This window comes from Alternaria ventricosa (assembly GCF_023758065.1).
Source record: "Alternaria ventricosa strain BMP 2768 chromosome Unknown scaffold_33, whole genome shotgun sequence".
NCBI lineage: Eukaryota > Fungi > Ascomycota > Dothideomycetes > Pleosporales > Pleosporaceae > Alternaria > Alternaria ventricosa.
This window is the reverse complement of record NW_026055713.1, coordinates 107,674-131,212: the sequence shown is the minus strand read 5'-3', so window position 1 is coordinate 131,212 and position 23,539 is coordinate 107,674. Positions and strand designations below refer to the sequence as shown.

General features: G+C 52.9%; 9 protein-coding genes across 9 annotated transcripts; 6 read left to right on the top strand and 3 right to left on the bottom strand.

Moving 5' to 3' along the window:
- Window positions 1-724: 724 nt before the first annotated feature.
- Window positions 725-2,040, top strand: J4E93_010627 (uncharacterized protein; the record flags this gene model as incomplete). Its single annotated transcript, XM_049348505.1, has 4 exons — window positions 725-994; window positions 1,053-1,111; window positions 1,164-1,788; window positions 1,834-2,040. 4 exons carry the CDS (start codon window positions 725-727, stop codon window positions 2,038-2,040), a joined length of 1,161 nt encoding a protein of 386 aa, XP_049194342.1.
- A 125-nt stretch (window positions 2,041-2,165) lies between these two features.
- Window positions 2,166-2,713, bottom strand: CYP1 (heme binding; the record flags this gene model as incomplete). Its single annotated transcript, XM_049348504.1, has 2 exons — window positions 2,166-2,633; window positions 2,681-2,713. The coding sequence occupies 2 exons, from the start codon at window positions 2,711-2,713 to the stop codon at window positions 2,166-2,168; spliced, it is 501 nt and encodes a 166-aa protein (XP_049194341.1).
- Window positions 2,714-2,867: 154 nt separating this feature from the next.
- Window positions 2,868-4,481, top strand: J4E93_010625 (uncharacterized protein; the record flags this gene model as incomplete). The annotated part of the gene is made up of 1 exon (XM_049348503.1): window positions 2,868-4,481. The coding sequence occupies one exon, from the start codon at window positions 2,868-2,870 to the stop codon at window positions 4,479-4,481; it is 1,614 nt and encodes a 537-aa protein (XP_049194340.1).
- Window positions 4,482-5,693: 1,212 nt separating this feature from the next.
- J4E93_010624 (uncharacterized protein) lies at window positions 5,694-7,714 on the top strand (the record flags this gene model as incomplete). Its single annotated transcript, XM_049348502.1, has 5 exons — window positions 5,694-5,730; window positions 5,795-5,992; window positions 6,055-6,513; window positions 6,569-7,231; window positions 7,281-7,714. The coding sequence occupies 5 exons, from the start codon at window positions 5,694-5,696 to the stop codon at window positions 7,712-7,714; spliced, it is 1,791 nt and encodes a 596-aa protein (XP_049194339.1).
- Window positions 7,715-7,882: 168 nt separating this feature from the next.
- Window positions 7,883-8,767, top strand: J4E93_010623 (uncharacterized protein; the record flags this gene model as incomplete). The annotated part of the gene is made up of 1 exon (XM_049348501.1): window positions 7,883-8,767. The coding sequence occupies one exon, from the start codon at window positions 7,883-7,885 to the stop codon at window positions 8,765-8,767; it is 885 nt and encodes a 294-aa protein (XP_049194338.1).
- A 755-nt stretch (window positions 8,768-9,522) lies between these two features.
- J4E93_010622 (uncharacterized protein) lies at window positions 9,523-16,820 on the top strand (the record flags this gene model as incomplete). The annotated part of the gene is made up of 3 exons (XM_049348500.1): window positions 9,523-14,948; window positions 15,245-15,500; window positions 15,564-16,820. The coding sequence occupies 3 exons, from the start codon at window positions 9,523-9,525 to the stop codon at window positions 16,818-16,820; spliced, it is 6,939 nt and encodes a 2,312-aa protein (XP_049194337.1).
- A 731-nt stretch (window positions 16,821-17,551) lies between these two features.
- Window positions 17,552-18,382, bottom strand: J4E93_010621 (uncharacterized protein; the record flags this gene model as incomplete). Its single annotated transcript, XM_049348499.1, has 1 exon — window positions 17,552-18,382. The coding sequence occupies one exon, from the start codon at window positions 18,380-18,382 to the stop codon at window positions 17,552-17,554; it is 831 nt and encodes a 276-aa protein (XP_049194336.1).
- Window positions 18,383-19,865: 1,483 nt separating this feature from the next.
- J4E93_010620 (uncharacterized protein) lies at window positions 19,866-20,937 on the bottom strand (the record flags this gene model as incomplete). Its single annotated transcript, XM_049348498.1, has 2 exons — window positions 19,866-20,585; window positions 20,650-20,937. 2 exons carry the CDS (start codon window positions 20,935-20,937, stop codon window positions 19,866-19,868), a joined length of 1,008 nt encoding a protein of 335 aa, XP_049194335.1.
- A 1,778-nt stretch (window positions 20,938-22,715) lies between these two features.
- Window positions 22,716-23,169, top strand: J4E93_010619 (uncharacterized protein; the record flags this gene model as incomplete). Its single annotated transcript, XM_049348497.1, has 2 exons — window positions 22,716-22,821; window positions 22,910-23,169. The coding sequence occupies 2 exons, from the start codon at window positions 22,716-22,718 to the stop codon at window positions 23,167-23,169; spliced, it is 366 nt and encodes a 121-aa protein (XP_049194334.1).
- Window positions 23,170-23,539: the final 370 nt, after the last annotated feature.

The window sequence follows — 23,539 nt, the reverse complement described above, 5'->3', positions numbered from 1 at the left end:
ATCACATCACAGGAGTCATGGCTCCGAGGAAGCTAGAAATCTTGAAAAGGTGTTCACTTTACATTTCGCTCAGAATGAGCAAGCATGAATTCTGCAGTGAGGTTCTCCTTATCTCTTGCTCATGATCCCAATCCACAAAAGATCCGTCACAGAAGACTTCAGACGTCGATCAGCGTTCCACGTTTTCCGCACAATACAGAACCAAGCAAGACCTCCCACGCCGATGTTTAGGTTCTCTTCCGCTCTAGACAGCTTAAAGTCTAAAAATGGTAGAGGACCTAAACATCGGCGTGACCGATCCTCTAAGCTTCCCTACTATGCGAAAAAGACTGACCACGCGGATACAAGTGATCTCGAGCGCATTCGACGCAACGCGCTAGTTTCCGAAACGCCCTTTCCGATTCGGAACCCATACCCCACACTTGATCGACCCTCTCTCCGCTGTCAGCCCCTCAATAATGACGCCAGCCAGACGCTCTGGTCCCAACCCGACTCCTGCAAGCTTGCAAGTACCGAAGATGAGGGGTCGTCATACATCATAGACTGGGTCTGGTGCCATCGTAGAATCAACGCGCCTTTCGTCCACTGTGACTTTTCCTTCTTCACAATATACGCGCACCTCGTTCTATTGTCGTGACGAACTCATCGTATCTTTGTATCTTGTATCTTATACCTTTGAACCCCCGAAACTGCTTATACGCGACGCGCGCCCCAATCCCCAAAAATGTCCAGCGACAAGATGAAAGCAGTGCACTACGAAGGTCCATTCAAGGTCTCGGTCAAGGACGTCGAGCTGCCCAAGATACAGCATCCAGATGATGTGATTGTCAAGGTTACGACGGCGGCGATTTGCGGGTCGGACTTGCATATGTATCAAGGTCGGACGGCTGCTGAAGCGGGTCTGGTGTTTGGTCATGAGAATATGGGGACGATTATCGAGGTTGGGTCGGGCGTGACGCTTTTGGAGAAGGGGGATAGGATTGTGTTGCCGTTTGTGAGTGTTCCGTGGAGATGTAGTGCGGGTGGCGGAGGGCTAACGCGATGGATCGTAGAATGTCGCAGATGGCAGGTGTCGCAATTGCGAAGAGGGCAAGACGGCGTTTTGTACTGGGTAGGTCGAGGCTCAATCGAATTATCCACCGTCTGTCCTAACAACAGAACAGAGTAAATCCAGGCTTCGCCGGCGGTGCTTACGGCTACGTAGCCATGGGCCCGTATCAGGGCGGCCAAGCGCAATACCTCCGCGTCCCCTTCGCCGACTTCAACGCCCTGAAACTGCCCAAAGGCACCGAGCACGAAGCCGACTTCATACTGCTAGCAGATATATTCCCAACGGGCTGGCATGGGCTGGTGCTCGCTGGCTTCCAGTCCGGCGAAAGCGTCGCGGTGTTCGGCGCGGGTCCTGTTGGTCTCATGGCGGCTTATAGCGGTATCTTACGAGGTGCGAGCAAGGTCTTTGTAGTCGACACAGTGCCTGAGCGACTGCAAGCTGCGGAGAAGATTGGATGCATTCCTATTGACTTCAGGAAGAGCGACCCGGTTGAGCAGATCATCAAGCTCAATGACGGTATGGTGGATCGCGCTGTCGACGCGGTCGGTTATCAAGCCGTGGACGCGTCTGGTAGCAAGGAGAAGCCGAATGTCGTCTTGGACCAGTTGATCATGGTGACCCGGCCAACGGGAGGCTTGGGTATTCCAGGTTTGTATGTTCCGGCCGACCCTGGAGCTCCAGATGAGCAGAGCAAGAAGGGCCAGATTCTGATCTCGTTCGGCAAGCTATTCGAAAAGGTATGTTCGTGTCTCGTGGTCGTGATCCACCACTAACGACGGCAGGGCTTGCATCTTGGCACCGGGCAGTGTAATGTGAAGGCGTACAACAGGTATCTTCGCGACATGATTGTATCGGGCAAGGCTAAGCCGAGCTTCGTCGTGTCGCACGAGATCAACATCGACGACGCGCCGACGGCATACGAGAAGTTTGACAAGAGGATCGAGGGGTATACGAAGGTGTTGATCCATCCGAACGGGGCTTTGAACTAGTTGGACGTATGAGTAATTAATCTACATTTCATTTTTTGAGTAACTCACGTTCAAGCATTGAGTGTCGCGTTGATGCGCTCTGTTATGCGATCGCGTCGGCGCCTCGCTGATCCCCTTCCTCCGCGCTAGTATCGCTGCATCGCCATAGCTCCGTCGTCGACGAGGTATGCCTTGACAATCTTGACCTCCTCAACAGGGCGGTCTTCCTTGTCGGTCTTGACCAAGCCCAGCTTCTTCACAATCTGCATCCCGCTTTTGACCCTTCCAAAGATCGTGTGCTTGCCGTCCAACCACGGAGTCGGCGCCAATGTGATGAAGAACTGGGAGCCATTGGTGTTGGGACCGGAGTTGGCCATGCTGAGGATGCCTGCACCGGTGTGCTTGAGCTGGGGGCTGATCTCGTCTTCGAACTTGTCTCCATATATGCTCTCACCTCCTCGTCCTGTACCCGTGGGGTCACCGCCTTGGATCATGAAGTTTGGTATTATGCGGTGGAAGATCAGGCCGTTGAAGTAGTTGCGCTGCGTGAGCGTCGAGAAGTTTTTGCATGTCTTGGGCGCGTGGTCGTTGTAGAGTTCGATGACAATGGTGCCCTGCTCTGATTAGTAAGGGTCTTGATCGTATGAGAAGGTTCACGTACAATAGTGGTATCGAGTGCGATGTCGGTAGCCATGGTGAATGTGTAGTTGGGTATGAGGACTGTGATGGCAGCTTCCCCACGAGCTGGAATTCCATGTGAACTCTGGGGCACGGACCGCACACCAGCCACTCACCTGCGCCACAGCTACTAGCTCAGAGTGATGATTCACAGCTAACGAACTATTCCGATGTTTGGCAACCACAACCTCATCAACAAGAACATGGATCTCTCAACCTGGGCATTACCCCAGCTATCGAAGCTTGTTCCTCTAGACGATGAGTCACTGAAACAACTAATATCATATACTGAGTCACTATCGCCCAAAGAAGCAGCGGACCATCTGCAGAATTTCTTAGGCGACAGCCCGCAAGCACTTGAGTTTATCTCTTCATTTAATAACCGGAGGAAGTCGAAGCCATCCGATGGTTCTGGTCAGGTCCAGGCATCAAATGACGTCTCGGAAGTGCCGCGAGCGAGGCCAAAGAAGAAGAAGCCTGGTCTGAACAAACTTCCGCCACCGCGGCAGGTAGAAGACTACGGCAACGTATCTGGTGCATACCTCAAGAAAGATGAAGAGGATTACATGGCGGGTAGCTCAAAACCCAAAGCTGCTAAGTTCGGCTTATCAGAACAACCCGATGGATTACAATTACCAACCTTCACTACGTCATCGGGGACATCGACCCCCAAATCTCGTGGTGTCTCGCCTGCTCCGCAACCAGCAAAGAAACTTCCAGGCCAACTCATCTCTGACACGAAACCAAAGGCAAAGGCAAAGGTCAATGTCACTGGTGGCACACCTATGCATGGTGCCTCGACGGCACTCAATGATCTGGAATCCGCAATCAGAGCGCTTGAGATCCAGACGAACCCTACTCTTGCCACACAAGACAACAGCAAGCGGAAATGTAACTGCATGGCTACCAGGCATCCTTTGCTCGAAGCTGCGCCAAACTGCTTGAATTGCGGAAAGATCATCTGCGTGAAAGAAGGCATCGGCCCATGCACCTTCTGCAATTCGGCCTTGTTCAGTGCACAAGACATCCAATCCATGGTGCGCGTTCTCCGCGAAGAGCGCGGAAAAGAGAAGATGGCCGCCAACAACGCCGGCCAAAAGCGTGCCGATGTCTCGCTCGCACCACGCCCCTTCTCAACACCTCGCACAGGAACACCCGCATCTTCCAATCCCGCCTCGGACGTCGAGTCTGAGAACGAGAAGCTCGCAAAAGCAAAACAACACAGAGATAAGCTACTCGCCTTCCAAGCCCAAAACGCCAAACGAACACAAGTCCACGACGAAGCCGCCGACTTTGAAACCACAACAGCCGGCCTCAGCATGTGGGCCAGCCCCCAAGAACGCGCCATGCAACTCAAGCGCCAGCAAAAAGCACTGCGCGAGCAAGACTGGAATGCGCGCCCAGAGTACGAAAAGCGCAAAGTAGTCGCCAGCATCGACCTCTCAGGCAAGAAGCTTGTCAAGCGCATGGCTGCTACCGAGAGGCCGGCTACACCCGAGAGCGAAGATGAGCCACCAGAACCTACTCAACGGCCCCAAGAAGGGAATACGCTATCGAGTGGTAGCGGAGCGTTCAGCAAGAACCCGCTATTGGGTGGACTAATTAGACCAACTATCAAGGTTCAGGAGAGTAAAGGGAAGGAGAATGCGGGTGAAGGGGGCAGGAAGCAGACGTGGCGTCGCGTGCAGGATGATAACGATGACAATGAGCAGTGGATCTTGGATGGTGGTGTTTATGGTTCGAGAGCGGATAATGTGAGCTTGGAGATGGATGGGTTGAGATGATAGGTGCCATTACTTTCCATACCGAAGTAACTACATTGATAGTGGTAAAAAGAACCAGCAAACAACATATATTTCCGAATCAGCGCGCGCATCCATCTCACTGGAAGCCTAGCGGCTGACTTCCAACGCGAGCTCTCATCCTCTCATTCAACCTAGGCAACTCGAGTTCAGAGTACAGTCTGCATGACCCCGTAGCCGAACAGCCGTACTTGTGGCGTATCAAGCATCCACTCCGGTGTCGCTATCGTACATACGCGAGAGCGAGTATAGCTCACGGGACTAAAGGTGATGCATCTATACGGGCAGGTCAAGCCCATACTCCCCTGTATCCCCCGCGGACTTTTCTCCGCGCGAATAGGACCGAAGGTAAAAGCCGCGCGGACACTGTATTGTGCGAACAGCGAGCGAGGGAGCGAGCGAGTGAAGAAACTGCCGTGGTGTCCCAAAGTCGTATCCATGTCGTGTATGCCATCTCCTTACATACGGAATCGCCGCACCACCTCACCATTCCAAGGTTACCAGCCCACCGTCCCCGCCGATCCCCGTTCGACGCATCCCCGTTCTACCTTTCCCCATCCCCAGGTTTTCCAACGAAGCCATCTGAGATCGACGAACCTAGGGAGAATCTCGCCAAAAGCTTGTTCAGCCGCTTCTTTGCTTGTTGCGACAAGCTCGACCAAGCAATTGCGGGGTACATACACACTACCAGCCACGCTAACCCCATTGAACGCTTCCCCCGGTGTCCCATGGACATGGTACGGAAGGAAGTGATAGGCTAGCAGTTTAACGTGGCGGAAGCTGGAAGTGACAGCTGGGCGCTCGTTGGAAAGTTGGGAAAGTTACCGCGGATGTGGTGGGAGAGGCGAATCTGGATGCGCGGATGGAGACGGTGGGTTGGTAGGTGGATGGGCTAGACCACGGATTTGGGGGCTAGTGTGAAGGAGGATAATGGAGGGAAAGGGAGGAAGAGGGACGATGTGAGGACTAGCTGGGTGTTAGGTGGGAAATACCCCGCAGACTGAGTCGTGGGTGGGGAATGTGATGGACGGCCCTGGTAGGGGGCGTGGTGAAAGCAAGGGTGAGTTACAATTACATGGATGCATAAGAGCCCCGCTGAGCCTCCAAACGAAAGTTGTTCGCAGGACTGACAGTTTCGTTTGTACTGTCCAAGATCTCCATTCCTGTCTACCAGTTTGTCTCCACACGTAGACCATGAAGAACACAATGCGAGACCACAGCGATGGCTCTGGTACGTAACCCTACACCCCAACTCCACATCCACCTACACATGTACTAACCCAATTCAACAATAGATATCTCAGACCACTCCCCCTCAGCCTCCAAACCAGCCTTCAACCACATCGAGCAGATCCACACCAACGAGCAAGTCCCCGGGCATACCAACTACTACGAGAAAGATGGCTTGCGCACAGCTGGCGACGGCGAGGACCACGATGCCGAGCAGCCCATGAACTTTAAAAGGTTGATGGCGTTGGTCGCTATGGCTTTCCGTGCGTAAACCCCCTCACATATACACACTACTCAAGACGCCCATCGCTAACACCAAAAATAGTATGGACAGGCAGCCAAATCCCCGTCTACCTCTTCGGCGGCGTCCCCCCCTACATCTACGCCGACATAGGCGGCACAGACCGCTGGATCTGGTTCATCCTCGCCAACCTCCTCTCCCTCGCCGCCGTCTGCCCCTTCGTCGGTTCCATCTCCGACATTGTCGGCCGCCGGTGGGTCGCCATGATCGGCGCGTGCTTCCTGATTCTCGGCATGATTATCTGCTCAACCGCACATTCCATGAATATCTTCATTGCAGGAATGGTGTTTAGCGGTGTGGGCGCGGGGATCAACGAGCTTACGGCGTTGGCGGTGACGAGTGAGCTTGCGCCGACGAGTCAGAGGGGAAAGTATGTTGCGATATTGGTTTTTACGATTTTGCCGTTTTGTCCGAGTGTGCTTTGGGCGCAGCTTATTGCTAGTCAGAGTCCGGGGGCGTGGAGGTGGATTGGGATGTGGTGTGGTAAGAACTTTCCCCGTTATCTAAACAACGTATGAGACGGGAACTGACAGTTTAGGTCTCTGGGCTTTCATCGGCCTCGTCCTAACGGCGGTGTTCTACCACCCTCCTCCTCGCGTCAACAGCGTGGGCATGAGCCGCAGAGAGGTGCTCGCGCAGATCGACTACATCGGCGGTTTCTTGTCCGTTGCTGGTATGATCTTGTTCATGATGGGTATGCAGTGGGGTGGCTACCAGTACAAGTGGTCCAGCGCACACGTTCTCGCGCCCTTGATCCTGGGTGTCGCTTTCCTCGTCGCCTTTGTTTTCTGGGAAGCTTACGGAGCCAAACATCCCATGTTCCCTAAGCGTCTTCGTCAAGAGCCCCGGATCCTTGGTCTGACACTCGTCATTACGTTCATCTCCGGAGCTAACTTCTTCTCTATTCTCATGTTCTGGCCAACCCAGGCGTTCAACGTTTACGGTCATGATCCCGTTGGTGTTGGTATCCGAGGTATTCCGGTTGGATTCTCGATCCTCGCTGGTGCTTGCATTGTGCTATGGTTGCTTTCATTGCTCCGCGGTCACAACAAGGAGCTTTTGATCGTTTCGTCGATCATGATGACTGCAGGCTGCGGTGCTCTGTCTATCGGTCGCGTGGACAACTTGTACCAGCTATGGGGATTGCTGGTTCTCGCCGGTCTCGGTATTGGTGGTATCGTCGTGCCTGCATCTATTATCTGTAAGTTTCACGTCGTGTTGGTCGATGAACGCGTCGCTGACTTCGTTAGCCACCATTATCTGCCCAGACGACCTCATCGCAACAATCGCAGCTCTGACCCTTGCCATCCGCGTCATCGGTGGTTCGATCGGATACTGCGTGTACTACAACGTCTTCATCTCCAAATTTGTTCCCTCCGCAACCTACTACATTGGCGGCGTGATGGTGACCAAACTCAACATCACATCCCCAGAGATCATTGGAGAAGCAATCGCCATCACCGGCGGATCGCTTCTCCCGCTTCTTCATGAGCTTCCGGGTATCAAGGACGTGCCGGGTGCGTACGAATTGGTTGTTTATGCTGGACAGCTCGCGTACGCAGAGGCGTACAAGTACGTGTACTACGTGAGCATAGCGTTCGGCGGAGTCAGCATCATCGCGGCATGCTTCTTGGGCGACATTTCCAAGTACATGGACGACCACGTCGCTGTGGTCATGCATTGAGCTGGTTGTAGGGTGCTGGAACGCAGTGAATGTGTAGCCGAGGTCTGTAATTACAATCGAGACTTTATTTGAACGCTTGCGTTGTTGAGATTAAGCGTCCTGCATGACTGTTGATGTTCGCAGCGTAGGTAGACTTGGCTGCATTGCGACGCTACAGCTAACGGCGCGATGTGCGTCATAATCGGCGAACACCTCTTGAACACCGCAGCATTGTTTTCTTCTGGCAAACCTTTGATAAAGTCAGTAGAGGCCACTGTTGCCCATTTCCACAACCTCTTCGATCCTTCGGACACCGAGTCAATCATGTTCCGTACCTCTTCTTCCCGTGAGCCGGACGACGTCGAATGGAGAGCAGCAGACCGAGGATCGAATGGTGTTACCCAGCCACCCCTACATCCCGAGACATCGAACAACAAACGCAAGCGGCAAAGCAGTTGCTTTTGCGCACCGCAGATGTTCGGTGGTGGCATCTTCCTACCGGACCCCTCAACTTATGACCCTTTAGAAATCTTGCTCAACACCCATGATGAAAGCGAGAGGAACGAGCTGGTCGAAAAATGGAGAGACAACAAGCTAAGCGAGCTGAACTTCGTTGGTGTCGTGGTATGTACTGCAACCATTGATGATGCCGCACCGCTGACGACGGTCAAGTCAGCCTTACTTGCGGGTGTCCTTACCTCGACAGGTAGCTGGCCAAATATCCTCACCACCGGCAGGCCCACCCCGTGGTATGTCCGGACATCGTGGTACTGTGGCATCATCATCACGATGCTCTCCATCATCAGCGCAGCCGACCAGACCGTGCGTTTACACCGGCTTTCGTCGCATCGCGATGGCATCGCCAATCTTCACAAGCTACTTGGTAAAGGAAGTCGCTGGAAACGAACGGGTCGTCGTGCGCCGAACCTTGTCCAGGTCTTGACTTGGCAGATGCCGGTTATGTTTCTCATATCCGCGACTATCTGCATGGTTGTGGGCATGTTCTTGCTCGTGTGGAGTGCAACGTCAAATCTGGGTAATTCTGGAGGGTTAGACGATGGGGACAAGGTATGATTGCAGGCGAGGCGAATCTGGAAGGTTTCAACGCTGATTTGATGATAGGTCGCCATTGTTTTCACGGCTGTTGCGGCTCTGACGATCATCATGTTCTTCGTTGGGCAGATTTCGCTCTACTCGCCGATCAGGGAGTAGAAACTGTGAGTAGTTCGAAGTCATGACAAAGCCATGTACGATTGAACGTAGGAGTGGTGCCGGTATCGAGAACGTGTGGAAGATGATGATGCCGAAGATGGCGAGATCTCGAAGCTGCTGCCAGTGGGGGGTGCCAAGCCGCTGGCTGCGCTATCCTTCTTTTGCACAAGCGTGTTCGTGGCAAACCTCGAGCACTTTAGATTTACCCTCACTTGTCACTTCCGTCGCGTCATGCATCACATGAACTCGCGCGCAGCTCGCGTTGGACTCAATATACGCTGCTAACTATGATTCGCTGCTGCCTGTCTCGTCAGGCTGCTGTGGTCCCTAAACACGTCTTCCCGTCGCTAGAACGGGCCACGGCGCGTCGTTGCCTAGCTCGACCCTCTTTTGCCTCAACACGCCACACCGCTGCAGCATCCAACTCCATCATGTTACAGGCTGCCGTCGTCAAGCATGAACGAGATCCTAATGCTGGAGTAAATATATAATTCGTCGTTTTTCCGTCTCCAGCAGTCATTCCATTCAACAATCTCAATTCCATTCCAACACACGCGCTTTTTACCACTTCTTACAACGCCATTTCAACCAAGACAACCCAAAAGCAGACATCGACAATGATTGACCTTCCTCCAGTCCCAGTTCGTCATACCGACTGGATTGCTCATGTCGCTGCCCATCCAGAGACATCACTGCACACCTTGCTCGAGCCCTACAAGGAATATGACTCCAAGCTGCGCGAGGTGTTCGCACAGCAACCAGAACACCCCGCCATTACAGAGCCCAACATCCTTCCCATATTCGCAGGCCGCGAAAGTCAACTCAAGATTCGCGCTCGCAACCCCGAAGATGAATCTGAGGCTGAGCGTGAGCGCTATCTAATGCCTCTCGACGAGGCGGATCGCAAGCCGACTGGCTCTCCAGCAGTCGTGCAATCGCTCAATGAGTTTCAGACCAACTTTCAGCTCTTCTCCGAGTCATCGCTTGTTGACATGGATTGGTCCAACGTGGTGGTCGCAGGTAGCGCTGTCGTAACTTCGTTGCTGCCGGTTCCAGAGGAACATAGTGGCTCCAAGCGCGCCCTTCGCGAGTACTATCATCAGCAACTAGCGCCAGCTTCGGATGTCGATCTCTTCCTCTACGACCTTACCGAAATGCAGGCCATTGAGAAGATCAAGCAGATCGAACAACGCATCAGGGACTCCATCTTGACAGAGACAACTACCGTCCGTACCAAGAACGCCATCACCATCGCTTCGCAGTATCCCACCCGTCACGTTCAGATTGTCCTGCGAATTTACAGATCTATCTCCGAGATTCTCACAGGCTTCGATGTTGATTGTTCCTGTGCGGCATACGATGGCAAGCAAGTCTACGCCAGTCCCCGTGCGATCGCTGCATACATGACGCAGATCAACACCATCGACCTGACACGTCGCTCCCCATCATACGAGAACCGCTTGTCCAAGTATGCACGCCGCGGCTTCGAAGTCTACTGGCCGCTCCTTGATCGGTCGCGCATTGATCCCACGTTGTTCGAACGCTCCTTCGGTCGCACTCTCGGACTGGCAAGGTTGCTAGTACTTGAGAAATTGCCGAAAAGCACTGACCGTGATGCCTACGTTGATCAGCGTCGTGCTGAACGTGGCAGACCAGCTATCAATCGTTGGGCCACGCAGAAGCTCAAAGGCGACATCAAGCAACAGCACGACGAAGATGTTGCCGAGTGGGTAGAGACTGATGAGGTCAGCGATTACCATACCTTCACCATCCCATACGGGCCGAAGTTCCATGCTCGGAAGATTGAGAGGCTGCTCTTTGCGAAAGACTTGCTACTCAACGCCGAATGGAACCGACCTAAGGATCGACAGACCACACTACATCGACACCCTTCCTTCTTTGGGAACGCAATCGATGTGATTGGGGACTGTTGTGGTTTTTGTCCCGAGCCCACCACACCAGAAGATCTGGAGATTGCGGCTGAGGAAAGCAAGATTTATGTGTCTGGCACATTGTCTTTCATCAAAGACAACCCTGGACGGCAAGCAATTGGCTCTTTCCACCCTCTGACTGATGATGACTGGACCGAGATGGCATATGTCGGCAATACAGCGCGACTGTGTCAGGCTATAGTGGACGGAGATCTCGAGCATGTCCGGGATTGGCTCAGTCAAGAGGGTGCTGACCCCAACCGAAGGGACTACACTGGACGTACTCCACTTCATTTGGCGGTTATGACCTCAACTCCGCAGATTGTTCAAGCTCTCATCGATGCTGGTGCTCGCATCGTCGCTCGCATCTTCGATGGTAAGACCGCGCTCCATCTCGCTGCCATGCGCGGTGAGGTAGAGATGGTCAGAGCTCTCCTCATCAAGAGTGAGGCCAATGAAGAGGAAGAGGCAGAGAAAGAAGCTCTTAAGAAGAAGAACCAGATCCTTCCCGAAACACCAGATGCTACCAGTACCAACGACTCCGAGAAGCGTGCTTCCGATGACGACAGCGAGAACGACGACGATGACGACGACGTCGATTTACTTGATGACGAGTCCGATAATGCCGATGCGACTACTGAAGGCTCTGTCATCAAGATAGACCCCAAAAAGTCAGAAGACCACGATAACCTCCCAGATGATGCAAACGACGACGAGCCCGATGTGTATGACGTCAACGTGGTCGCCTGGGACGCACCGGTATCTGCGCTTCATCTGGCCATTGCAAATGGCCACACTGACGTCGTAAAGACTCTCGTTCAGGAGTTTGGAGCCGATGTACTATTGCCGGTCAAACTTGTCAATGATTACAACAAGTCCCCGCGCGCGGCGATCCTGCCAGTCGTCCTCGCTTTACAGCTCTCGCCTGAAAAGGCCAAGGACATGACTAAATTACTTGTCAGCCTGGGTGCGTCGCCGGCACAGGGCGACACCAGCCACATCACGGCGTTGCACTACTTTGCTGCGCATGGCGCCGATCTGCTCACCACTTTGGTATCCGCAAACAGGCCTGTGGCGCAACAAGCCGCCGATCACATATCACTGAGTGGCTATGCGTTCAGACCAACCGTGAACAGTCCTCTGAAGACAGCCATTGAACATGGTGATGCGGCTGGAGTTGAAGCACTTCTAGAGCTGGGCGCGAAGCCCGAGGTTGACTTCGCCACTTACTCTACCGTTGCGAAAACCAAGGGGTTTATTTCGGCATACAGCACTGCCGAGAGCAACCAGAAGGCGTTCAGGGAAAACGTCGAGCAGCCTGTATTTACTGCAGTTCGTCATGAGGCACTGTCGATAGTCTTGAAGCTTCTGGATGCTGGAGCAAATATAAACAGTCTTACTCCCAAAGCTTGGTGCGCGCTGGACAAAAGCAACAACACACACGATCACGGTACGGGCACCCTTTTGGATATTGTTCGGTACAACGTGCGGCAACTACAGACCTTCATCGAGACGGGCAAAGTCGATGGCCAAGATGGGTGGTTGTGCTCCGAGGGCTGGGTAGATCGCATTGATAACTACCGGCGTGCCGAGCAATTCGCCCCGGTACCGCTCAAGGAAGATACTGAATATCTTGGAGGACTCGAACCGGGTACCTACGCTCATTGGATGGTGAGTGATCAGATCGACAGCGCCAAGCGGATCTACGAACAAGACTTGGAGAGCCACGAGAAGTGGAAACAGTCTCAGAAAGAGCCCGAGGGTACGAGTGAGAAGAAGTCGGCTGTCCAAGCACTTCTGACAGAGTTTGAAGCATTGGAGTCGGAGCTGCTGAGACGACAGGCGAAGACCTTCAAAGAGCTGCATCCAGATACCGAAATCAGGATACCCCCACCACAACAGTACAATTATGGCAGCTATGGACCTGAACCTCCAAAGCCGTGGAATCCCTTACTCACCTTCCGGCTTTCTGACCTCACCGACGAACGACGGGAAGCTTACCTCAAACTGTTCCAAGCCTGCTGGGATGGCGATCTTCCGACGATCAAAGAGCTTACCTTGTCGATGTGGGGAGATAACCAGACTCCGCTGCAAATCGCTGTTCAGAACTCGCAGGACTACTCGCCGTTCTCTATCGCCATTCTGCGAAAGCACTATGGAATCGCTCGTGCTGTCTTGGAGATCGCACATGCGCAATATGTGCCCGAAGAGAAGCCATTGGTCAAACACAGTCTCCAGCCCCGAGATGATGACGATGGTAGCTGCGACGAAGATGAGGATGATTTCGAGATCTACGCTGAGATCGTGGATGATCGCTTCACTATTGAGAACATTGGAGAGCTACAAAGTCAAGTCAAAAGCAATGTGACGCCACTCGAGATGATGTCGTGGACGTGCCCGGCGGCGTACCGTTTCCTCGAACAGGATGCTGCATCGGTCTCACCCTGGCTTCCACATCCGGACCTCTCAAGCAGCCTTCGTAGTCAAACGCCTTTGGACTCGTCTAGTGGCAGCCCAATACCCGTCAAGATTCCCGAGGATGTGCGACCACATAGTCTGTTCCAATTGGCAATCTATCTAGACGATGCCGATCTATTACAATTCCTGATCGCCAGAGCTGAGGAGTACACGCAACACAACACCGAACTCGACGATGAGACTGCACCGAGGTTCTTCCGTTTCGATGAAGCCGAGTTCTGGTACGCGATCCGCCTGGGTCGTACCCGTCTGCTGGGAATCATTATCAAGAACACAGGGGCTGGCATTCCTTTGGACGATCTTGTGAAGAAGAGCGGCATCGAGATACCCGAGAAGCCAAAGTACTACCAAGGGCTATCGGTTCACGGCAGGAAGCGAGCGGATTGGGCGAATGAAGGGAGAGAGACCCAGACGAAAGCGGTTGGGGCGAAGCACCCGCCATTACTTCATGCCGCTCGTTATACAAGTTTGGAGAGCGTCGAGTGGTTCGCTAGTGACACCGCTTTGCGCTGTTATATGGAGTTTGCGGACAGTCATCGAGACGATATCCGCATCCAGAACCTGGCGAAGACTCCAGGCGGCTTGCAGTCGTCTATCACAAAGTGGCTCGACCTACGCTCGCATCTACTGCTCCATTCGGTAGTTCTGGGCAGGAAGGGTGAAGAGTCGGTGAGCCTGCTTCGACATCTATGCAAAACGCACCCCAAGGCACTCGAACATCGTTCTGCGAACGGCATGACGCCTTTGCAGCTTGCTTTCTCTCTGCACCGTATTGAGATGGTGAAGGTTCTTCTTGAAGCTGGTGCCGATCAAACCACACGCGACAATACCGGAGCGAACATCATCCACTCAATCCTGCACGACAGACTGCACTACCAGACGAGCCTAGAAAACGTACGCGAGCTTTTGGCGCTCATTGACACTCGCCTTCTCTCTAGCCTGTTCACCGAACGCACAACGGCGGCTCCTGGCGCAGCTACACCTCTTGCACGCTGGCTTCACGTCGCTCTTCCCCACAACTCAACAAGCTATAACTCGGAGAGCCACGAAAACATCCTCAAACTTCTTTTCGAGGTCAACAACGGCGACGACCTCAGTATCGTCAATGGCGAGGGCGATACGCCTGTCCACCTTGCCGTACGGCGTGGTGCTGATCAAGTCTTGCGCGTCATGCTCCAATGCCGTCCTGACCTTCTCTTCCGTGAGAACGCATCAGGACGTACGCCGTTTGAGATGGCAGAGGATACATATCTGGCTCAAGAGGTCTTCAGCAACCCTCCGCCCCCCAGCGACGCAGGGCAAAATCGCCGTCACCGTCATCTTGGTATTGGGAATGTGAATACCAACGTGCTTTCACGACGTCCAGAATCCTTCGTCGAAAAGTCCCGAGATACTCGCGATGCTACGACGAAGGTGTGGGAAGTCTGCAAGGAGTTTGCCGAGAAGAGTCAAGGGCAGAAGAGGAAGCTGGTCAGTCTAGTCGAGGCAAATGAAGTTGCGAAGCGACTGGCATTGCGGAAGCGGAATGAGTCTGCGACGCGGGTGAGAGGGAGGCGGTTCAGGCGCAGGCATGGCAGAGTTGAATATATCAACGACGATGAGGAGCCTGTCACAGGCGACGAGGTCGATGCGTGGTATGGAGCGCATGGATGGTAGGCGGATCGCTAGTATCCGTCATCCGATCGCCTGTAGTGTTGGCACGTGCGGCTAGTTTCACCTGAGACAGAGAATCTGGAGATGAGGCGCCGATCTAGCGAGCCCCTATTTTGATACCACGATAACAACATATTCTCCGGCTACCAACGAATCCGTGTTCCGAACGCGAGTTCGGCCAAGCATTCTCGTACATTGATAAAAGCAGAGGAGCGAAGTAGATAGAATCACAATACAACAATCATCGTCGATCGGTTTTCACAGTTCCCAATTTTAGCGCCTCGGCAATGGATTTCCTCAAGCGATTCAAGAAACCATCTTCCCCAGCGGTAGATGCTACTCCAAACCCATATGCAGACGACGACGTCTATCCAGTGCACACACTAGATGACACGAAGACTTTTCGTAGCATCATAATCACGTGGACGCTCTGCTTCAACGATGTTCTTGACGCCGACAAGCTCCAGTCCTCTCTAGCAAAGCTCTTGGAGAATGGGGAATGGAGGAAGCTTGGAGGACGCTTGAGACTCAACGTAAGTGACATCTCCTGGTCGAATTCTCCGTGGAAGCAGCAGGGCTAACATGTCGGTTGATAGGACAAGGGCGCATTAGAGATTCACGTCCCACGCCAGTTCACATCTGAGCGACCAGCCTTCTCCTACAGTCATGTCACCATCAATACTCCCATCTCCGAGCACGAACTAGCCAAGAAGCTGCCGAAAGCCAACGGAGCCGTTGTAACCTGCCCAGGACCCACGGAGTTCAACGGCCTGAACGCTCGCGCCGACGCGCCGACGACATTTGAGGACCTGATCGCGGGAGACACGCCACAGATTTCCGTTCACATCACGTCGTTCACAGATGCGACACTCGTGGGGCTCTCGTGGCCCCATACGCTGATGGATGTAATCGGCAACCAAAACCTCCTGCGCGCCTGGTCCCTGGTATTAGCCGGGAAAGAGTCCGAAGTACCGCCTGTACTCGGTGCGCGGGAAGACGCGCTACGTGCACTGACTGACAACGCGACTCAGCCGGCAGAGGAGTACATACTCAAGGCCAAACAGCTCAAAGGGCTGAGTATGGTCAAGTTTGGGGCGAGGTTCGCGTGGGATATGCTTACTGGTCCTGCTCCAAAGTCACAGACGATTTACCTGCCCAAGGATGTTGTGGCGAAATTGCGCGTAGCGACTGAGAAAGACCTGCCTTCGCACAAGAGCGATAGTGGCCTGGATGAGAAACCGTTCGTCAGCGATGGCGATGTCCTCACTGCATGGACACTCCGCTGTATCGCGTCCTCCCTCCCATCACCCCGTCCCTTAACCGCCCTCCACGCCATGAACGCTCGTTTCCGTCTCCCTGAGCTCATCAACGCGAAGGGCATGTACATGCAAAACATGCTCGTCCCCGGCTTCACCTTCCTCACTCCAGACGTGGCAACAGGCCCACTCGGTCCCATCGCCCTGCACAACCGCCAGCGCCTCCTCGAACAAGCAACCGAAGGCCAAGTCCTCGCCAGTCTCCGCGAGCAGCGCATTTCCGGCGATCCGTCTACGCTCCTCTACAGCGACGCAGATGCGATGTTGGTGCCTTTTACCGATTGGTCGAAGGCCAAGTTCTTTTCTACTGTCGACTTTGGGGCTGCGGTTGTGAGGGCTGGGGATGAGAGTGAGGGGAGGAGTAATCCGCCTGGTATGCCTGTGTTTCATCATTGCTCGAGTAGGAAACCGAATCCGGCGAATAGGCTGCTGGTGCATATTTTGGGGAAGGATCATGCGGGGGGTTACTGGCTGAGCTTGATTATGTCGCCGAAGGCTTGGGAGAACGTGGAGGCGAGTTTGAAGGAGTTGGCATAATGGGTGGGAGAGTGATGTGATACCTGTAGCTTTTTATTCGTTGCTCTTCCGTTGCTTGGATACCCGTTTTGGACCTGCATCGTTGTGTAGTGGTAGGTAACAAGCTGTCGTTAGTCATCTTGAGCTTTCGTCGTCGATTCCTTCACCATATCGCCTGTCAAGCACTCCGTCATACCAACTATCCATGGAACTGGAGGTCAGATTGCGCCCAATTAGATTGGTTGTCTTATTGGCGCATTGCGCGCCGTTCAAGGCAACCCCGTCCGATGCCGACTGCCGCCTTCAGGGCGCGAGAACTATGTTTGCGGTAGGGTAATAGAAAAAGGTGTGATACTAACGATTGGACATACTGCTGGTACCCGTTTAAGTATGTTCAAGGTGGTGGTTCTCGCATTCTCTTTCCACGTAAGGTCTCTGGTCACTCCAAGGACTTCCTGACACAGGCCATGGAGAAGGCTACATTAGGGAGAGACTAGATGGATGGTCGCGGTTGAGTGCACTACATTGATGACATGATCACCCCACACTTGAAAGATATTCTTCAGAGATGGATTGCAGCATACATCACAATAGACTACGTACTTCTATAAAGACCTAACATTGATGTAGACGTCAAGGTTTTCTTATAAACTCGTATAAATTTACCTTCTACCCAATGTAGTCTTGTCCATGCCTCATGTAGACCCCACCGCAACCGTCAGACCACGACTTTCTCTTCTACTATGAATAACCTAAATGTACTGAACAGTAACCTGCGAGCCGCTGTTGATAGTAACATCAGTGTAAACAGTGCTACCCTGCTTAAGATCAATAATAGTAGCACCGCTCAACCCATCCGTTCCACCAGTGCTCAGGCTAGCACTCGCCTGGGTGAAGACAACAGTACCAAAGTTGCTGAGCGCAACTAAGCTACCTCCAGACTCAAAGTCCTCCACAATCCACTCGGCGTTCTGACGGCACAGAACAGAGCCACTGGGTGCGCTAAGCGTCTGGCTGACCTTCTTTCCCGTGCTCACGTTGGTGAGCGAGACTGTGCCCTTGGTGGTGGAGGTAGCGACAATGTCGACTTGGATGACGTTGCCGGCCTTGACGGCAAAGTTGCTGAAGTCGTAGGCGTAGTCGGGGTACCACTCGTACCAGGCGTCGTAGGATACAGCGCCGGAGCTGCTGACGGTGAAGTCAATACCCGCTTGAAGCAGACCACTGCCGCAGGTATCGCCGTCGATACCAACCCAAGCTGAGGAAGACTCGGTTCCGCCAGAGCCAACGTGCTTGGGTGTGGGCACGGTGAAACGTCCGGTGGCTGACTTGAAGTAGCCGGAGGAGGGGGTCTCGAGGACGGCACCGGACCAGTTGGAGGAGTAGTCGACGTGGGCGGTGGTGTTGTCTACGTCTGCGACGAATTTGGCGTTCTCTTTTGCTGCCGTACCAACCAGAATCATGGGCTGGGTCCTGTGACGGCGACTGCCATCTGCACGGGATTGAACGCGCTCAGCGAGGGAGGAGGGGCGGGCCAGAACTGAGCCGGTGACGGCGGCGAGGATGGCGATGGAAAGCTTCATGATGAAGAATAAGATGATCTTGAGGGACTGAGAAGATAGTCGAAGCGAGAGAAGGGATCGAGAGTAGAACGATAGACTGCTGAAGCGAATGCTGCGTTGATGAGTGCAGTGTTAGCAGCGGTGTTCAACACTCTTTATATACTTTGCAGCTCGAGCTCGTACTTCAAATCGTATACCTACACGCGAACTCGTTGTACGATGGCGCGATAGTCCAGATCCAGCACTTGATGATACCTTCCTAATACCTACTGGTCAGACGCGTAGCTATCCAGCTAGACTCACCTTTCATGGTGGGCTCGAAAGCGGCGTTCAAGGTCGATCAGGTCCATTGCCGAGATACGACAAACTGATTGGTAGCTCGGAACATTTGGCGAGGGCCTCTTTACCAGGCGATCGGTGGATTGCCGGGCTCGACCAGGGTATGAGTGGGCAGTTGGCGTGTGAGTTGACTCGGTAAGTATCAGAAGACCCTGATTCTCCTGGTGTATGGGATGAAGTCCGCCTATCAGATCACTGACTTGCCCACCATATTTTCGTATGAGTGTTCGACCTCGTGGTCGTCGTGCTTGCATCGACAGGTCCTCCTGCCTCTCTGGGAAACCGCCCGATCGCTCTCTGGTAAACTCAACAGCGGACGAAAATTGCGTAGCGGTGGCCATTCTGTTCGGTTGTATCGCGAGCTTTTGTTAAATCTGCAGGCTCTCTTTACGTAGTGAAGATGATGTCTCCAATTGTTTGATGCTTTCTTTCTGCTTCATAGTAGCAACACATCCCACACTGTGTCTCGGCTCTCAACCACATCGGAATTCGCAATCACGAGTGTGACAGAGCCCTGCACATGGACGGGTAGGACTTCTAGCGTAGATATGCCGGATAAATTAAGTGCAGCAGAAGCTTGTCGTTGCTTATCAGTTGGCGTGTGACTTGGCAAGGATTGGTGTGGTAGTGCTAGTACAGGATAGGAAGTTCGTGATAGGTGTTACCCGGCGTGCACACCTGAAGGGTAACAAGCTTTCTATCTGCCAAGTTAGCTTGCGAAAGCTTGTTCACGGCGAAATGCTTGAGTTGAGAAGGTGTGGTGGCTGGTGTTGAGAAGGATGGTTCGAATTAGACAGGAGGACGGTCCGATCGGAAAGACCCGCGGACATTGCGCCATTGGGTTCGGCTGAGCCTCGGCATTACGAGCCAGCCGCACAAACAGCCGGACTGCGACATCGTTGCAACGCCATTCAGACCTGAGTTGTACAGATCATTATGTGGACGACATTCTATTCTGTAGCAGAGGATAGCAAAAGTTCATAACGCGTTACTGCATACGCTGTAGTTGTAAGTCATGAAAGAAGAGGTATAGAAAGAGATGTACGCATGATTGTAAGATCTGGCATGGGTAAACAAAAGGTATCAAAAGCGATGTATATTTCAAGTCAGGATGTGGCATGTCATTCTTGAGATATGGAGACCTTGTCGGCGTCTACCTAGTACATCAGTCCCTTCCCAAAGTCGCCCTTTCCATCGCCTCAGTGAGGAAGTCCTTCTGCACATCCTGAACAATCTTCAGAGCATTAGCTACTGTGATCCAAGGCTTCCTAACCTCATCAGGCAAAGCCTGCTCGACCACACCGTCCTCGATATCGACAAGAAGGTCTGTAACCGGGCTCTGATCCATCCGGACAGGCTTGGTATCGACAAACACGCCTGGAACAACCCCATCCTTGTTCCATTCCGCCTCCGCCTCCGCCTCCGCCTCCTTCCGCTGCTCCTCCTTCTTCATCTTGGCGAAGACCCAGTGCAGAACCAACATGGGACCTTCCCTCTCGAACACGTCGCGGGGTACCTCGTTCGAAAGGACCGCCGCGTAGAAGGACTCGGGTCGAATAGTCGTCAGCTCGGACACCATCTGCTTCAGGTGCCACACTGCCTTGAACATGTCGCGCCTTGCTTTCTCGGGGAAGTAGACTAGATCGAAGCCGCTGTTCATCCAGAGCCGAACAAGTTCCTCCTGAAAGGAGTGCTCATGGACGTCCAGGCCGCAGGTCTTGGAGAGCCAAGCCTCAATGTATGCGGAGATGAAGGCATCGGCGCCGGTATCGTAGAGACTGCTCGCATCGAGGCCGAGTTGCTTGGAGATCATGATGAAGGCCATGAGGAGGATGTTGAGGCGTACGACGTCAATCCGATTCGATAGGCAATGTTGCTTCGAGACCTGCAGTGGTAGGGGTACGAAGTCAGTAAATGTCTCACATGCACTTCGTACAGCCAGAGCTTACCTCGTAGTACCAGATCGCACGATTGACTTCCAGAGACTTGGAGGAGTGGGCGCGGTAATTACCGCGGGCGATCTCATTGAAGTTGCGGAAGAAGAAGTCCAGCTGTAGGTGTTTGGGGATACTGGGGATCTCCAACATGCTGGGGTCGTTCTCGTAGACATCGTGAATGCCGATAGGTTGATCGAATACCGATTCATGTACCCTGGAGAGCTTGATGTTGAAGTTGTTGCGCGCCTTTGCGTCAAGAGCAGCGAAGTTGATGGTGCTGGAGGAGTTCGGGCTCGCCATGGTCGTTGTCCAGTGCAGTCGCAGTCGCAGTAGCTAGATGGTGGGTTGATGGGAGAGGAAAGAAGAAGAGTCGTGAGCGTAGAGGCATTAAATATTAAGATTGCGGAGGTGAGCGCGAGTTGACCGTATCTTGCGGTCGAGACGCGGAGAGGAAAAGTGGGGCTGAGGTGAGAGAGCAAACAGCTTCTCGCGAGAAACCGCACACTCACCTCTAAAGTGCAAAAAGAGAAAAGAGCAGTAAACTGAATTAACTGTCGCTTTTTACATGTCTACAGAAGCATAGCAAAATAGATATCATCGCCAAAAAAAACTTTCCAATGAAAGCGCACCCAAGAGGCCGGTCAACTGCCTGACAGCTCGCTCTCTGTAGAGACAGCTTACCGTTAGACTAGACCAGCGATTTAACACTATCAGAGGTCAGAGGACAGAATCGAACTGCCGTACGGGGCAAGTTACTTCCTAGGAAGCGGCTCACCAGACCATTGAGGATCAATATCATCGATGGGAATTAGTCTAAATTTGTGATATATATAGCCTGAGACCTGCGCTTCTATTACTTGTGATATTATAAGAGTAGGAGATGGGTATGATGGGGGCTGTATGGCTTTGGTAGGTGAGAGCAAGGTGTGAGGTGAAGGTGGAAAGGTGAAGGACAGGACAAGTCGCACGTGGGATGAGGTTCAAGACGAACACCAACAACAAACACAACACCAGCCCACGACAGTCAGCGAATATCGGAAACCGTCCGATTCGCAATAGTGCAGCGACGATTTAAACAACAGAGTTGTGCGGAATGAGAGGGAGGAATGTGGGGGATTTGGCTGAGCTTCGTTCGATCAGAACGCCATGGCTACGAGCGTGCGGCGTAGCAACCGCAGCGTCATCGGCTTCTTGTAGGCATCCAGAGCAGGGAGTCTCTCATTGTGATGTGCCCAGTATAGGTGTTACACGATGTTAGATTTAAAGTCATCGTGCTTGTCGCGCTTGTCGCGCTTGTCGTGACTGCAACGTGCATAGTACGGTGTGATATGGGTTTTAGGGAGGATATATTAACACGACAATGTTCATGTGACAACGTGACGTTGGTGAGCGAGCGAAATAAAACGCTGAATGTAGAAATCGAAAATCTGAGACGTATGTTGGAAGAGGCGGACTAGAAAGGGGATGATGACAATCTTGGAAGTGGATGGACATAGAAGAGAGCGAAGACTTGCCCGTCAAAGGATGCGAACAACAACGAAGTGATATCATCCTGCGCAACAACATCCCGATACCCTCAAACCCAACTCTTTCGCTCCGTCCAAGCGCGTGCGTTCTGTGTCGTCCCACGATCTTCATCGTCATAAGTTGCTGATCTGGTACCTGAATGTCCACCTCTCCCACCACCACCCCACCAGCACGCGACCACCAACAACGGCAAACCTTTCCATCAACCAAAGCCCCTACCCAAATTCCAAGTAAAACACCCATAAGTCTCTTCAACTAACCGGCAGCACTTTTCCCCATCGCGAAAGGATTCTCATGTCTCGGCCCGCTGTTATGAGGTCGTTGTGACATCATCAGGGTCCACCAACTCTTTCATCATCATCGATGCAGTTATGAAGGAAGCTAGCAGTTGTGATACAAAAGGTTTACAATGCCCCTCTGAAGCTACCCCTCCATTGCATATTACACACACATTCGACTTCTTTGATACCCCAATTTCCAACTTTCCTCAATACACACACTTCAAACCACCAGTTACCCAAACTACACCGAACAACAACACATATACCAACATGTCTGCCGAATACAAGAACACCAACGTCGCCGACATCGCCAAGAAGGCTGAGCAGGACCTCAACAGCAACAGCGCTGTTCACGGCCACAATGCTGGTCTCTCCAGTACGTGTTCCCCTATCCCCATCTCCATCCCCCTCTCACCATCCCTCCTACCATCCCATCCCACCAAACCCCAACTAACCCTTCCCAGCAACCGAATCCGGCGTCGACACCGCAAACGTCGAAGGCAAATTCCCCGGCGCAGAAGTAAAATACGGCTCTGCCGCCAGCGGCGCAGGCAACAACCGCGAGATCCCGGTCGACGAGGGCGGCAGCATCAAGGCGAACGGCCAGCCCACCAAGGCGGGTGACTTTGCGCACGGTGGTGTCGGTGCGCCTGAGGAGAGGAATCAGACTTATATTCACACACATGGTGGTGATGATGAGATTAGGGGGAATGTTAGGAACTAGGATGGTGGATGAGAGACACCCTCCCACTAGTGGAAAATGAATGAAATGAAATGAAATATCAAGAATATCATGGGCCGGCAAACAATAATGCATTTGCGCACAGCTATGCATACCTAAATACGCCGTTGTCGTCTCTCATAAAGCATGAAGTTCGTCCCTCATGATGAAAGCCACTCAAGACTCCCTTCAAAACTTCGAGACCGCTATGTAGAAAAAAAAACGCCATGCTCGCAAAAGTGATATATGCGCGGAAACCATTCCAAGCGAATGAAGAAAAGCCCATCATACAACCAAGAGAAACGTTTTTTTGCAACATCCCCCATTATTACTACTCTTCCTACTCTTCAGCAAACGTCACATGCCTAAGCGG